The sequence below is a fragment of the Asparagus officinalis genome, chromosome 10 (assembly GCF_001876935.1).
Source record: "Asparagus officinalis chromosome 10, Aspof.V1, whole genome shotgun sequence".
Classification (NCBI taxonomy): Eukaryota; Viridiplantae; Streptophyta; class Magnoliopsida; order Asparagales; family Asparagaceae; genus Asparagus; species Asparagus officinalis.
Genome location: NC_033803.1, coordinates 204,892 through 220,233, shown reverse-complemented (window position 1 = coordinate 220,233; position 15,342 = coordinate 204,892). Strand labels below are relative to the sequence as shown.

The 15,342-nt window shown below is 35.1% G+C and overlaps 1 protein-coding gene across 2 annotated transcripts; it reads right to left on the bottom strand.

Moving 5' to 3' along the window:
* LOC109825561 lies at window positions 279–6,165 on the bottom strand. 2 transcript variants are annotated; one of them, XM_020392417.1, is made up of 6 exons: window positions 5,829–6,165; window positions 5,460–5,687; window positions 5,234–5,350; window positions 4,625–5,135; window positions 537–1,773; window positions 279–469 (listed from the first exon to the last, which is right to left on the bottom strand). In XM_020392417.1, the coding sequence occupies exons 2-6, from the start codon at window positions 5,565–5,567 to the stop codon at window positions 436–438; spliced, it is 2,007 nt and encodes a 668-aa protein (XP_020248006.1). In that variant the 5' UTR covers window positions 5,568–5,687; window positions 5,829–6,165; the 3' UTR covers window positions 279–435. The 2 variants fall into 2 exon arrangements, with proteins under 2 accessions (XP_020248006.1, XP_020248005.1); XM_020392416.1 differs by having other exon boundaries at window positions 5,460–6,165.

Here is a 15,342-nt window from a genome sequence, read left to right as displayed (position 1 = left end):
CACGAATTATGTAAGTATGCTCAATAAGTTACACGAGTACGCTGCAAGTTTATTTGCCTGCTTGAGTATTTATCTTAGTTCGTCACAATGTGCGTGTGTGTGTATAGCTAAACCATGCACCTTTATGAGTTGCGTTACTCTTTACGTTCTTCCCCAAACCAAACAGCTTCACCCAGTCAATATACAAATTAATTAAAGACTACAACCTTTTGGAACGCCTCCAGTTCATTAGATTCTACCCAAATGCAACTTGCTTCTACATAAATTTGCGAATGTAATAACCTAAACATGGGAGGCTCACTAACATATATATGTATATCCACAGAACTATAGGAAACTCATTTGTTAATGTTCTCTCCCTCCCTCTCTCTGTCATAAATTAACCACCTTATACACAAAAGCACTCAGCTTCTACTCTGAATCTATCTGCAACTCTCAGTTCTTGCGGCCAGCAGGATGACGCCTTGACCTCCTACTCCTAACGGGCACCAACCAATTATTCCCGCCGTTGGCTCTCCTGGACCCGTTGCCTTGACCTCCTACTCCTAACGGGCACCAACCAATTATTCCCGCCGTTGGCTCTCCTGGACCCGTTCTTTCTAAGCTCATAACCAATGTTGTGCATGTCTTCACAGATTTCATGCCTCGAGAGGGTCACCATCCCAGGCAGTATGTCCTTCTGGAAATCCCTTACCACTCTCCCCCTCCCCCTCCTCAGCTTGTTAACCCCGCTTGACCCCTCTCCTGAGTTGTCCCCCTCAGGCCGTCTTGTTGGCATCAAGTGCTCGTCACTTGCGACCTCAGGCAGCTGTAGGGTCAGGGTCTCGAAAGAATCAGATGAGTACTGAGGCTGCTCTTTCTCATCCTTATTGGTCAAAGTGTCCGCCAATCTAGTGCTATTGATCTGCTTTAGCATGGATGATGGTGGGGCTAGAGAAATACCAGTGAGTATCTCAGCAGCACCGATGACTGGACAATCTTGATCCTGTTCTTGTTCAACACTGCATGATTTTTCTACTGAACTTTCAACACTCATGTTTTGTAACCGTGTCGTTCCAGAATTTTCATCTATAATTTTACCCATGGAGACGCATTCACTGCTTCCAGTAAGGATATCAGGTTTGCTTCCCACGAGTTCTCCATCCATGACCATGTCATCTTCACTTCTCCTGTTATTTGCTTGCTTGTCTTCTACAACGTTGTCGGCCTTGACAATCGAATCCTGCCTTCTGTCATCACGAGTAATGGAATGCAACATGCCGGATGCAAGATCTTCATTCTCCTCTACTGGGATATTGAGGTCTCCAGATGAGAGGGTGATTTCTTCCGCACTATTTGCTAATTCTCCATTAGAAACACTGGAGATGCCTTCCATGGATTTCCTACAACATTCTGTTAGCTTTGTGGAGTTGGATCCCCCAACTTTATTGCCCTCTTCACTATCTTGTTGCATGTCAGAATTTGAAACCTTGGACCTCTGTGAATCATGACAGCCAGGAAATGACCAGTCGCCGCTCTTTCCTCTGGAGGCAGAATCAGGAGCTTCGGAATTCAGACAAACAGAGTTTTGTTTGAGGCGATTGTTGTCCCAAAGAAGTTCGTTTTGAACAACTGATGAGCTTGAGGATTGAGCGGAAAAGGTGAGCATTGTATCATTTATAGCACGAGAAGTTTCATTATCTTGAAGTATGTTAAGGTCAATAAGCATTGGTTTGGACAACTGAGGTTGCCGTGACACCTCAACAAGACCAGCAACACAAGATTCATTGCCATCTGCAACAACGGGAAAGTTATTTAAAATTTTCACCAATAAACGTTCAATTGCAGAGATGGTAAGTGTCAGAAAGCAACAGGGCAACTGGCCAAGTACGCTACAATTTCTGACAACCTAGTATGTACAATTAGTCGGGGTTCAAAAATTAGGAAATTCTCTCCATATAATTGCCATGGCAGCAGGACATGAAGGAAGGCGTTCTAGACATGACCGCATGGGCTAATAACATGTATATTCTTCTACTTTCTAGACGCTCAAAATGCACATGCTAGGTTATAGTTTTCACACAAAACTGATACAGTATACAGAGTATTTTGGATGATTTACCATTTTCAGTGGTGTTGCGTACATATGTGAGTTTTGACATGTTCAAACAAGTGTCTCAACATTTGAGGTAAATGTAAACTGTAGATCCTCATGCTTATGGTATGTGCAACTCATGCATGACCAAGCATACATACACAGATCTGTGTGCATGTGCATGTGCTTGTATGCCTTATGTATGTGTATGGATACAATATGTGTATTACGTGCATATTTATATGTACATACTGCGTGAATGTATACGTGTTATCTGATGTGTATGTATGCACACGACCCAAAACAACACCTATTTATGCCTAGAGAAAACATATTCTTAAAATAAAGCACTATAATAACTTTCTTTATGGGGGAAAAGGAGATCTCGTAGGCTGTCATGAAGATATTTGTTAAAAGAAGTAACTGAAGCTTTTTGAAAGATACAATTCAATGAGTGTAAATTATCCGCTATGGAGAGTGACAAGTTCACATGGATATACTTCGTAATTGGATCCACGAAATGAGGTTAAAAATTATTTTCAAATCACGAACAGGAAATATCGCTACGATCTTGAAGTTCATGAACCAAATAACAAAATCTACCACATATGAGGCACTTCAGATATGAATTAAGTCGGACTTTATGATACAGATTTCAATTTTATAATTCGAGTAATGAATATTATTCTTCAATGAGTCTTCTGTTAAAGCATACCAGGAAAATCACATGCAAAAAGTAGTCCAAACCACACTTTTTATCTAAGCAGTGGTTTTTTTTGGGTCTAAGTCTTGTTTTTCGAATAAGCAGTTGAGCATAACAAATTCTAAGCTCACACTAACGGAATCGCGCAGTGTTTATTTTAATACAAGAGAACTAGAGACTGTGATAGAAGACCTGATTCCTTACTAACATATGCAGAATTTAGTCTTAAAATACATCAAAGAAGGAAAAAATTCTTTGGGCTAAACTATGCTATACACTATAGAAAATTTGTTCTACGTACAACAGACAGGGAAAAAAAATTAAGTGAAGATTTAATGTATCCAACCAATTGCTAACTCCATAAGAATGCCCACATCTAGATCAGTTTTAGGCTTTTAGACCGCTCCTAGGCCTGAAGCGGTTGTTTCTCATGTTATCCTGGCAAGCATTACTCAGGTTTACATCTATTGGATCAGGCATCACTATTGAAAAGTGAAGGAAAAAGGTATAGTGTGGATCCAATGTAGTAGTCTGTTCAATAATAAGCCTCAGCAACATAAACGATATCATGGTTGGGCCTTTCCTTTGATAAAACAAGGATGGAGGAATGCATATTTTGGTGATTTTGCGTTCAACAAGCGGGAAGGTAAAAGTGCCATTCTTCTAAAGCATTCCAGTGAGATCATGGTGATTTGCGTTCCAGAATATGAAGGACTCATATCAGGTTGAAACCACCCAGATAGAGGTTGGCCACTTAATTACGGAATTCATTATCAGTTTTCAGTCGGTTGGATAAAAAAATCTAAGCTAGTGGGTTCACAGACGTGTTCCACAGCTAGTATAAGGTCCTAGCAAAAATAATCAGTGGTCTTAGCAGGCTGATCTAATCTAAAAAAGATTATAATCAGCTGTAAATCTATACCGTATCGGCAGAAAATAATCAAAACATGTGCGGGATGGTTTTTGTATTTTGAAGAAGCAGGAGGCATGCTAAGGCCAGTCAGATTGCATGAACTTGAATTTACACGATCCAAAAACTATACAAGTCTGACTCGTCAAAGAAAACCACAAACCTTTATACACTGAATATGATGTATCCAACTTGAAAAGAGAGACATGCTGGTGCATGGTATAGGTACAAATACATAACTTAAATCAGAACTAATGTTCTGATATCATGAGCATCCACTGGCAATACAAGCACATTGCTGATTAATGGAGAACCAATATTACCTGCTCATTATGAGCTCAAGACAATTAGGTATTTAATCCCCATGCATAATAGAAATCTCTAAAAAAAGGGACCGGAAGTTGAGAAATATTGAATTACATAACATTGTTTTGTGCATACATATAGAAAATTTAGACAAGTAAACTGCAAAGCCAAGAGGGTAAGACAAAAAAGCTAAAATACTAAATGTCATCATATCTATTAAGCAACCTAAACAAGCTCATAGGTAGAATAAAGAGCGTCAAACAGTGACAGCAATAACAGTTATAACCTCCCCAAAAAAAAGACTACTAAGAGAAAAGCTAGATGTGGCATAACCAATGATAAAATGATACCAGTTTGATATGCAGTGGGGGAAAATGATTAGGTCAGTTTGATATGCAGGGTTATACTTGCGAGCTGGAAATTGGCAAGGACAAAATCAAAAAAAGAGAAAGATCAAAAATATCAGCTTCGCATATCAAACGGAAAAATTCAGACAATAAAAACAGATGCACTCGGTTTGATCAGACCATCTGAGCTCCAAGAGCTACACATTGCAAACAGATTTATGTACCAGAATGTGCAGAAAAAGAACTTGATTAAGACAATTGCAGCCATGAAGAAGAGAACTCACCAGCACCCGAAGAATCAGCCTCGTGCAAAAGATTCAGATCAGGAACAAACCCAGATTCCTTATTTGAGGAACAGGGCACGAAACTGGATTCATTCTGAACTCTGCCAGATGAAGCCCTATCAGAAGCAATATCCGACTGAGAACTACTCGTCACTCCACGGGCTTTGGCAGGAAATCTGAAGCTATTGAAGGAAATTCCACGAGGTTCAACGCGAGATTCCTTCTCCACAGTATCTTCTAAATCAATAACCTCACAGCAATGCAAGTTCTTCCCTTTATCAAGCAGGGGTATCACACCGCCTCCCTTCTCCTCAATTGCCACTTTAGTACTACATCCTGGTCTAATGAGCTCCATAGGCATAGTATTGGGATTTTTAGCAGAATTCGCAACGTAAACGTCGGCTGGAAGCTCTAGATTAAAACCTGTGCGCCTATAGTCACTCATACCGACGAAATTTCCCTTTACCTCTCCTAAAGTAACGACAACATTGCCTTCATATGCCGGACTCACCTGCAACAAATTATCTCTCAATAACGAAACCTCAGCACGATACGATAAGGAAGAAACGACCCGATCGGGATTTGCATCGAAAGGGAAAATACCCTTACCACCCAAGATTGAGGAGGCGCTCCTTTCCTAAACTCTTTCGCTTCTTCTACCTCTCTTCGATAAAGTTCTCGCATCAGATTCTTCTGGGTCCAGTACAGGCGGTGGAGCTCCCGGACCTAAACGGAAGCACCCCATAAACTCTTTTTCTTTTATATATAAATCAAAATTAATTTTTTTTTTTCTCAAAGTGGGTAATTGGAAAGAAGCATAACAACCATTACCAACCTGGTACTTAAATGTAATCTCTTGCCGAAGCATAGTTTGCTTCACCCCCTCCTTCAACGAATCACCAAACTGGTTCAGGTTCAGATCACCGCTCATCGTCATTCTCATCTCCCTCCCCGCTTTCTTTTTCTTTTTCTTTTTCTTTTCCAACTCAGCACGCAAAACCTCAAAACCACACGAACCTCTCTCTCTCTCTCTCTCTCTATAGGATTCAATCACGCACGCAATCTAATCAAAATCCGCAGGAACCCGAGGATGAGGAGGAGGAGTAGTAACATAATTGTACCACATGGGCCAGGGGGAAAAGAAGACCAAAAAAAATTTAACCCAATTTAGACTTCCGACGGAGAGAAGCACGTGAAAACTGACCTTATTAATGGGCTGGGCTGGGCACCTGAGATCAAAGGAGTGGGGGTACCCAATCGACACGAAAAAGAGGGAAGAAAGTCGGAGGAAATCTGAGACGAGCGGAGGCGAAAGGATGGAGAAAGAAAGGGATCGAAATAATTACGAGTCTCCTTCTTCTTTGCTAATTCTTTTTTCCCCCAATCGTCAGCCCCTGCTTCCAAAAGAGAGAGAGAGAGAGATATAGAAAAAAAATTAAAAAAGAAAAAGAAAAAGAAATGGACAGTAGCTAGAGAGAGTCAGTTGCAGGGCACGGCAACCATCTGCTGCTTTCTCCCTGTCGCTGCCATCTCTCACATCTCTCTCTCTCTCTATATATATATATATATAATCCATCGAGTTATTAAATTAACATAGGTATAAGTACTTGCAACAAAGAAATATAAACAAAAAAAAAAAAATCATGCGAACGTACCAATCTGCTTATGGAGTTACGGTTTTGCCCCTGTTGTAACCTGCGCTGGCGTCCGCATATATTCTCTTGTTCTCCCCTACTTTTGTCACCGTGTTTCTTTTTTTTTTTTCGGAAAGACGGAGGAGGGTGTCAGGGTGATATTTGCTTTCGGAGAGACGTTCCCATGTTTCTTATATGTTGACTGATTTTTATTTTCACTTTTACTTTTTGTTGACGAGGCACCTGGTAGTTAGCCACTGTTTTACTTAAAAAAAAAAAAATTGGTCGTGTTTACATCCGTAAATAGAGGAGTCTAACTACGATTTACTTCCAAAATTTATTTATAATAATTGGGTGTAAAGTGAAACTGTCATATACTAACAACTGTTTCGTTCGCTACAGGAGTTGGTATAGGACTCCGCAAGAAAGAATTTTGGATCAAGATAGTCCTTTATCTATCTGTGATCTATCCTAGCTATCACAAATCAAATTAGATATCCAATCGCAATTTGATTGATCCCGGTGCTGGTGACGACATATAGCCCATGGATTTCCTCTTGCGTTATTCAAGTCCATCGGTTCTTCAGTGATTAATTAGTGCTAGACACGTCCCCATCTTCTAAGTTTTAAGACTAAAACTTTTGTTAACTAACTAAAACAACATCTTTGACAACTGCTTGCTGCCCGTCTAACCATGTAATTTATCAAATCTACATTATGGAGTGCACAAACAAGCACCACACAATAGGAAATGCAAGCAACAAGAAAGCACCGGTTGTTTTAACTTGGTTCGGCCAAACACGTCTACCTCAACGGTCTCTTACCAGAAAATTTACTATGTTCACAGACCAATACAATCAATGTAAGTCTTGCATGAACGAAACGTGAAAATCCTCGCACATCTCACTTCACTCAATGAATCCAAAAACATTGATCACTCAAGAGCTCGAAGAGATTCTCATCACTTACCTCACGTTACTTAACATTAATCACTTAAGATCCGTAAGAGCATTCTCCCATAGGATGAATTTCTCAATGCTAACACATACTTTTTTTTTTTTTTGTATAGCCTTCCTTTTTTGCTATTTCCAAGGGGCAAATCAATGTGCATTATTACTCTTAGAGCAATCTTCAAATATCCCAATGCATTCAAGTTTCCAATCATTCTAGTTATTGAGATTTGGTGACAATATTAAGTGACCTCGCGACCAATCGAATCAATCTAGGTAACTTTTAGAAGGGGATTTTTTTTCTATTTAAAAAAAACATTCATTGTGAATTGTGAAGGAGAAATTATTCACTATACAATATGTCACTCGGAACAGAGGGGGAAAGGCGACATCCTTATCAAAACTTGCACAAATAGTGAACCCAATTCAGTTTTCTCAAAGAGCTTTGCTACAAGGACCCAAAATATGGGACCAATAGAGGGGACAAGTGAGGTGTCTCCCTCCTATTGGATAATGAGTTGGCCATCATTAATGATGATCAACTCATTATCCAATAGGAGAGAGACACCTCACTTGTCCCATCTATTGGTCCCATATTTTGGGTCACTGTAGCAAAGCTCGGAATTTTTCTTTCTCAAAATATATGGTTGAAACGTGTCTGGTCATTTGCACAGTTAATTACATAAGTAACCTTGACCAACTCAAATCTTTTAAACAAAAGGATATATAGCTAAGATTAACAACAATATCAAATTATTAGGAAAAAATCACTAGCAGAAGAAGAGCATAAAAAGGTTGGAACTTTCATAAAATAAACCCAAAAAAGATATATGCACTTCGCAAAATAAGCCGCGCGTGCATCGTCTTTTAGCTTTCGGACGCTGGAGTCCTCCAATAATGGTAACGAGAAGGGTGTTTTGGGTACTCAGACAAAATGCGTGTGTCCAATGGAACGTGGGCGCTGTGATCTGGTATCTCTGGGACCACCTGAGCCGGTCTCAATCTACCGCAACAAAAAGAAATAAATATATATATACTCTGTACACACACACACACACCAGAATGAACAAATGATATATAAATTTAATCGGTTGTAGGTGTCAATTTCCATCCGTTGTTCTCCTCGTCGCGCTGCACGCAGGATCGAATCTGTGAGAGCTTCCAGTGGGCCCCGCGAACAAACGTGATCCTGATTCATGGGTCACTTTCTGGTCAGATCTTGTTGGTCTTACTAGTTGCGGGAGATACAAGGAAGACACGCAGACGTAAGATTGGCTGGCGCCTGGCGTTTTCTTTTATTTTGATTTTGGAAAGGGAAACTTTACGATGAGGAGAAAGATTAGTCCCCAAGTTGGGTTCTTTTCCCCCTCCCTTTTGATTCTCATTTATCGCGTAGAAACTGAAATTATTTGGCTCTTTAGTACGGGATCCTGGGGATGCTTTTGGATCTGGGAAAAGATGGCTAGCTAATATGCTTTTGGATGGTCTACCAAAGTTTCTAGTAAAGGGCTGTTTGTTTTGAGTATTTTGCCTCGGGGAGGGGGTGGAAAGCTGCCATTATGGCAGCTTTCTCCCCAAAACGCCTATTAAAGAGGCGTTTTGGGGAGAAAGCTGCCATAATGGCAGCTTTCCACCCCCCCCCCGAGGCAAAAAACTCAAAACAAACAGCCCCTTAAGATCGTATAATCATATGAAAAGATTTTCATTAATAGATAGAAAACATTTAGTGTGATGGTCCACTTAGAGTTTGAGCATAAGTTTTTTCTCACCCCCCCCCCCGCCCCGGCCCCCCCGCCCCCCCCCCCCCCCCCCCCCCCCCCCCCCCCCCCCCCTCTGCTCTCTCTCTCTCCTGCTAAATTTATATATATATATATTAGATATTATATATATATATATATATATATATATATATATATATAATATATATATATATATATTTAAGGAGAAAAAATGGGTATGTTTGGTAGCCAAACACCAAATTTTATGCTTTGGTAAGTGATGTGTGGCCACATACCCTCACTCATTCGAAATATCGAGTAGCCACATCAATGGTGAAGTAGTGCTATGAGGATATGCACACTATTGAATGAATGGAGGGGAATTACTGAATAACCTCACTACTAAGCATAACTTTTTGTGCTTGTTACTAAGTATACCAATTTCTCTCTCTCTCTCTATTTAATATATATATAATAGATATATATATATATTATATAATATATATAATATATATATATCATATATATATATATATATATATATATAGAGAGAGAGAGAGAGAGCAGAGAGAGAGCAGAGAGAGCTTATGTCAACCATTAAGTGGACATCCACCACAACATTTCTCATCCATTGATGGTACCGTATATATATATATATATATATATATATATGAAATAATCAAAATATTAATACATTTACGTGCTCATCAGCACTGACATCTTTATATTGATAAAGAGATGCCTGCAATCTAGAATGAGGCACCATCCCACCCAAAAAAAAAACACACTCCGGATTGCTTTCTTTATAGCCATGTAGAATATGAGAAGTATCTAATTTGAATTGGGTTGATTGCTTAAAACTCTCGTTCTCTTTTTTTTTAACCCTACTGCTGGTAAATAAAACATTGGGAAAATTTTGTTAATATCTCAAAAGTAATAACTTCATGTGACCTGACCCCTCTAACTTTTCTCTATGTTCTCTAGCCCCTAAATTATAGATTTATGTGATTCAACCCATTTTCATGTAATTCTCATGCCAACTAAGCACAAAGAGAGAGAAATAAATATAAAAGACTAAAATACCCTCTTCCTCCTCTCTTTTCTTTCTTTTCAGATCTAAATCTGGTCCTCCTTCCTCCTCTCTCCCATTTACTTCATCCGCTCTCTTTTCCTCATTTTTTCTCTCAGACGTCGACATCCCCCTCCGCCGCCGCCAACCTTGTGTGTACGCTCCGACCATATTGTTTGCTCTTTTCTCTAAGTTTCCCCGATCTCTCTTTCTTTCCCCCAAAACTAAAAAAAACCTCAATTTTCCCCGACACTCAAAGCGAAGAGGTGGCGAAGAACATAGCGGAGGAGGCGGTGCGAAGGAGGACGAGAAGGAGCTCGATGTTGTCGTAAGTTTCACAAAACATCCAAGCTATCGGTTTTTTAAAAGAAATTTATAATTTCTATTTGAACATCGTGGAAAGATGAAAGATGAAAGATATACCGACACAATGTGATTTTTAAAAATAATTTTTGATGTTAAGTTCTAGTCCAAGGTGGAATATTAAATCTAATGGGTTAGATGTGAAGTCCAAGGTCTTGTATGTTAAGTTTATTGGGTTGAATAATAAGTCCAATGACTTGTATGTTAAGTCTATTGGGCTGAATAATAAGTTTAATTTGTTGAATATTAAGTATAACGGATAACGGATTATATATTAAGTCCAGTTTGATTCATGTTAAGTCCAATTTGGTTCGTGTTAAGTCCAGTTTGGTACGTGTTAAGTCCAGTTTAATCATTTTAAATCTAATTCAAATTATTTTAAGTCTAATTTAAATCATGTTTAAGTCTAATTTAACTTATTTTCCGACTTAAAATAAGTTGAATAAAATAAGTTAAATAAAATAAGTTAAATTAGACTTAAGATGATTTAAATTAGACTTAAAAGAAATTTAACATGATTAAAATTACACTTAAAAGGAATTAAACTAAACTTAACATCAATAAAATTGAACTTAACACGACATTAGACTTAAAATAAGTTGAAATAAACTTAACACGATTCTGGTCATTCCGACCATGTTGTTCGCCCCTTTTCTCCCACTAATTTCCACCGCTCTCTCATTCTTTTCACCCCAAAACTGAAAAAACCCCTCAAATTCATCAGAGTTCTAGTCGAAGGATCCGTCAAGTCCAGTTTGGTTCGTGTTAACTCCAGTTTAGTTCGTGTTAACTCTAATTTAAATCATTTTAAGTCTAATTTAAATCATGTTAAGTCAAACAACAATTCATGTTAAGTCTAATTTCATTTTAAGTTCAACTTGATTCATGTTAAGTCTAATTTTAGTTCATACTAAGTGTAATTTCAATTTATGTTAAGTCTAATTTCAATAACGAAAATTAGATTTAACATAAACTGAAAATTAGACTTAACATGAACTAAAATTAGACTTAACATGAACTAAAATTAGAATTAACATAAACTGAAATTGGAGTTAACATGAATCAAATTGGACTTAACATGAAATTAGACTTAAAATAAGTTGAATTAGACTTAACATGAACTGGAATTAGACTTAACATGAATCAAATTGGACTTAACATGAAATTTGACTTAAAATAAGATAAGTTAAATTAAACTTAACATGAATTAAAATTAGACTTAACAGGAACTCAAATTGGACTTAACATGAAACAAATTGGACTTAACATGAAATTAGATTTAAAATAATTTGTGTTAGACTTAACAGGAAATTAAATTAGACTTAACGTGAACCAAATTGAACTTAATATAAAATTAGACTTAAAAACAAGTTGAATTAGACTTAACGTGATTTAAATTAAACTTAACAAGAATTAGATTAGACTTAACATAAAATTAAATTGAACTTAACATAAAGTTAGACTAAAAACAAGTTAAATTAGATATTTTTTTAGTTTTATGGGGAAAGAAAGAGAGATTAAGGAAAAACTTAATGGGAGAAAAAGAGCGAACAATATGGTCGAAACGTGCACGCAAGGTCGACGGTGGCGGAGGGGATGTCAACATCTGAGAGAAAAAGAGGAAGAGAGAGGAGGAAATAAATGGATTAGGAGAGAGGATGAGAGGAGAGGTGGATAGAGGACTAAATTTAGATCTGAAGAGAATGAAGAGGATATTTTGGGCTTTTCTATTTGCTTCTCTCTTTATGCTTAGTTGGCATGAGAATTATATGAAAAAAAGACTGAATCACATAGATCTGTAATTTAGGGGCTGTAACACATGAAGAAAAATTGGAGGGACCAGGTCACATGAAGTTATTATTTTTGGGGTCTGATACAATTTTCTCTAAAACCTTTAGTTGTCCGTTCTGTTTCGATCGATATTTCCTCACGCTCTCTTTAGTATGTATTCCATCACTTTTGTTCGGACTAGTTTTTACACACGTGCAATGCACGTGATTTAATACCATGATTAAGTATTTTTGACAGTTTGTGCTTATTTTTATCTTTAAACTCTTACATCCCAATTATTTTTTTTGTTTGTTTAAATGGGATACACCCAATTTAAATTTTCATGTTGATATTTGAATTGACAAAAAACAAATATAATTTAAAAATAATTTAAATTTTCATATTATTTTTGACCGATATGAAACTAAGCTTTATTTGAGAAGTATAGCATTGTAAAGTAAAAAATATTAAAATAGTGTTATACAAGGAAGGTGAATATTTAAAACCAATATGGCAAAATGATTTATTTAAAGTATGTTAAAACGATGCAAAAGAGAATATGAAGTTTATTCCTAATCATTGATAGACTTTATAAAAAAATATAAATTAAAGATTAATGCTAACTCTAGTATACTTTTATATGATAAAAACATCCACATAAGAATATAAAAGTACTGAAAAAATTCATGAAACTCCCTTCTAAAGATTCCTAATTTCACTCAAAATAATTAAACTATTCTATAAAATATTCAGAAAATATTGTTTTTTATTTCTTCTATTTTATTTTTTATTTAGTTAAGATCAATCCTTCTTCAGGTTTATCATTTATCATTTCTCAGGCAATTCTAGAGTATTGTCTTCATCATCTACGTCAATTATGACATCAGGCCAATTTTGTATTTTTTATGCTATTATCTTTCCTGGGCTCGTTAATTTTTTATCATCTCATTTAACTTTATAAAGAAGTCAAATGTACTTATGATGTTCAACACAAACTGCTCAAAATATAGACTTTGATTTTTTTTCTATTTCAATGAGAATAAATATTAATTTCATATATATAAAATTCTTTGTGTTCCTAATTTATTACTTAAATAAATTAGAAGTTATCTCTTTATTTTCATCTAAAATGAATTCTTCTGATGTGCATCCAATAAGAATTTATGTTATTTCAATAATATTACCTTTGCTCTATCCCTGTCATTTTTCATAAAGATCTAAACTAAATACCTGCATATTCATTACCAATTTCTCTTAGATTATAATATTAATATTTAATTTAAAGAACATAGTATGGAATTTATGAACACTTACTAATTTTTCTTATGTCTTCCATGGAGATTTTTTCTTTGATTAGGATAAAGTTATTAAATTATTTTTTAATGTAACTCATTCAGTGCTTCATTAATAGATATATCTTATGTTAATACCAATTCAAGTGATTCATTGACGTTATCTGAATTTTAGATTTATTTCCATCACTTTTCCATTTGCAATGGAAATAACTCAATTCTTTTAAAGTTATCCCTAAATATTCTAATAGTTTCTCCATATGTAATTCCTTGTATTCTTTTACCCTATAAATATTATTAACGTCAAAGATTAAAGTTTTTAAATTAAAATCAATTAATGCTAAGGTATAATATTATAGTGTTTTATCATTTCTATGGATTTAAACATCTATTAATTAATGTTACGAATGTATTTTGGCTACCCTAACTTATTACTAAAATTATATGAAATTAATTTAATTTATAAAGTGCCGATAAATTTTAATCTATAATATTTTTAAAATTTTTATCCATTAACCGGATGTTTTTAATCAATTCTTATTGTTTTTGTTTACCAGTATTAACTTAGACTATTCTTAGATGCTGAAAATGGATAGTAAATCCCTAAATTAGAAATTTTAATATATATATATATATGAAAAATACAAAACAATTACACTTTTCTTTGCCAAGTTTTAAAATTTTAGCCCATTTTTGTGGTTTTAAACTTTGAGGGTGTGATTTGTAATTTTAAAATTTTAAAAGAGTTTTTAAAAAAATTTACTTTTAAGTTTGGTAGTTGTAAATTATATGTTTCATGTGTTGGTGGTAATTTTTTAAATGTTAGTATATTTCTTGTAACTCTAAAATTTTGAGGGTGTCTTTTACAATTATTAAAACTATAGATTAATTTTGAAAAATATTAAATTTTAGCGGTCTACTAATCGACGAATTTGATGTGCGCTAGTTAAAAATTTTAAAAATTTAGAGTTTTTTTACAATTTTTATATTTTGAAGGAGGTTTTTAAAAATTTTGAGGTTAATTTCGGCAATTTTTAATTATTCAGGTGTCTACGGGTAATATCTTGAATTCATCTTATGTTATTTATAAATTTTAGAATTTTAGGGTGACTTTTTATAATTTGAACTTTTGAAGGTGTTTCTATAATTTTTGAGATATTGAGGGTGTTAATTAAAAAATTTAAATTTAAATGTCAAAAAATTTAGGTGTATCATGGTAATCTCTTGAATTCATCTGTGTTGTTTGTAAATTTTAAAATTTTAGAATTTTAATATGTTTGTCTGTAATTTAAACTTTTGAGGGTGTTTCTATAATTTTTGAGACATTGAGGTGCTAACTGTAAATTTTAAATTCTTTGCAAATTGATGTTTATTTTTTAATTTCATGTTTTTATTTTAAGTTTTGAGACATTGGGATGATTTTTATAATTTTGAACTTTTTAGGGTCTTTTTTACAATTTTAAAACTTTTTATGGTTTTTTTGCAATACTTCATGTATTGTAATATGTTATCTTCTTGTAATTTTTTTATCTTAACAAACTAATATCATTTTTATGTTTTATATATTTTATTAATTTTAGTTTTTTTAAATTGTTAAGCTAAACATGGTTCACATAGGATTAGGATAAGATATGATTATGATTAGGATAGATTAAGATATAAATAAAATATTCAAAATAGTGAAGGGTAATATTGACCATTGAAAATTAGAATTTGATTATGGATAAGGTAGTTCAAACTATAAAGGGGTATATTTGTCTAAAAAAGATTTTCCGAACTCGTGCTTTTAAAGAGAGTATGATATCGAACGATCCATATCTCTAATGCGATAAGACGTAAGTGACCCAATCAAGGTTCGTGGTGATACTACTTGCAATGTCTAAGGTTAGCATAAATCTTAAATCTTCCCCTTTTGCCATGCC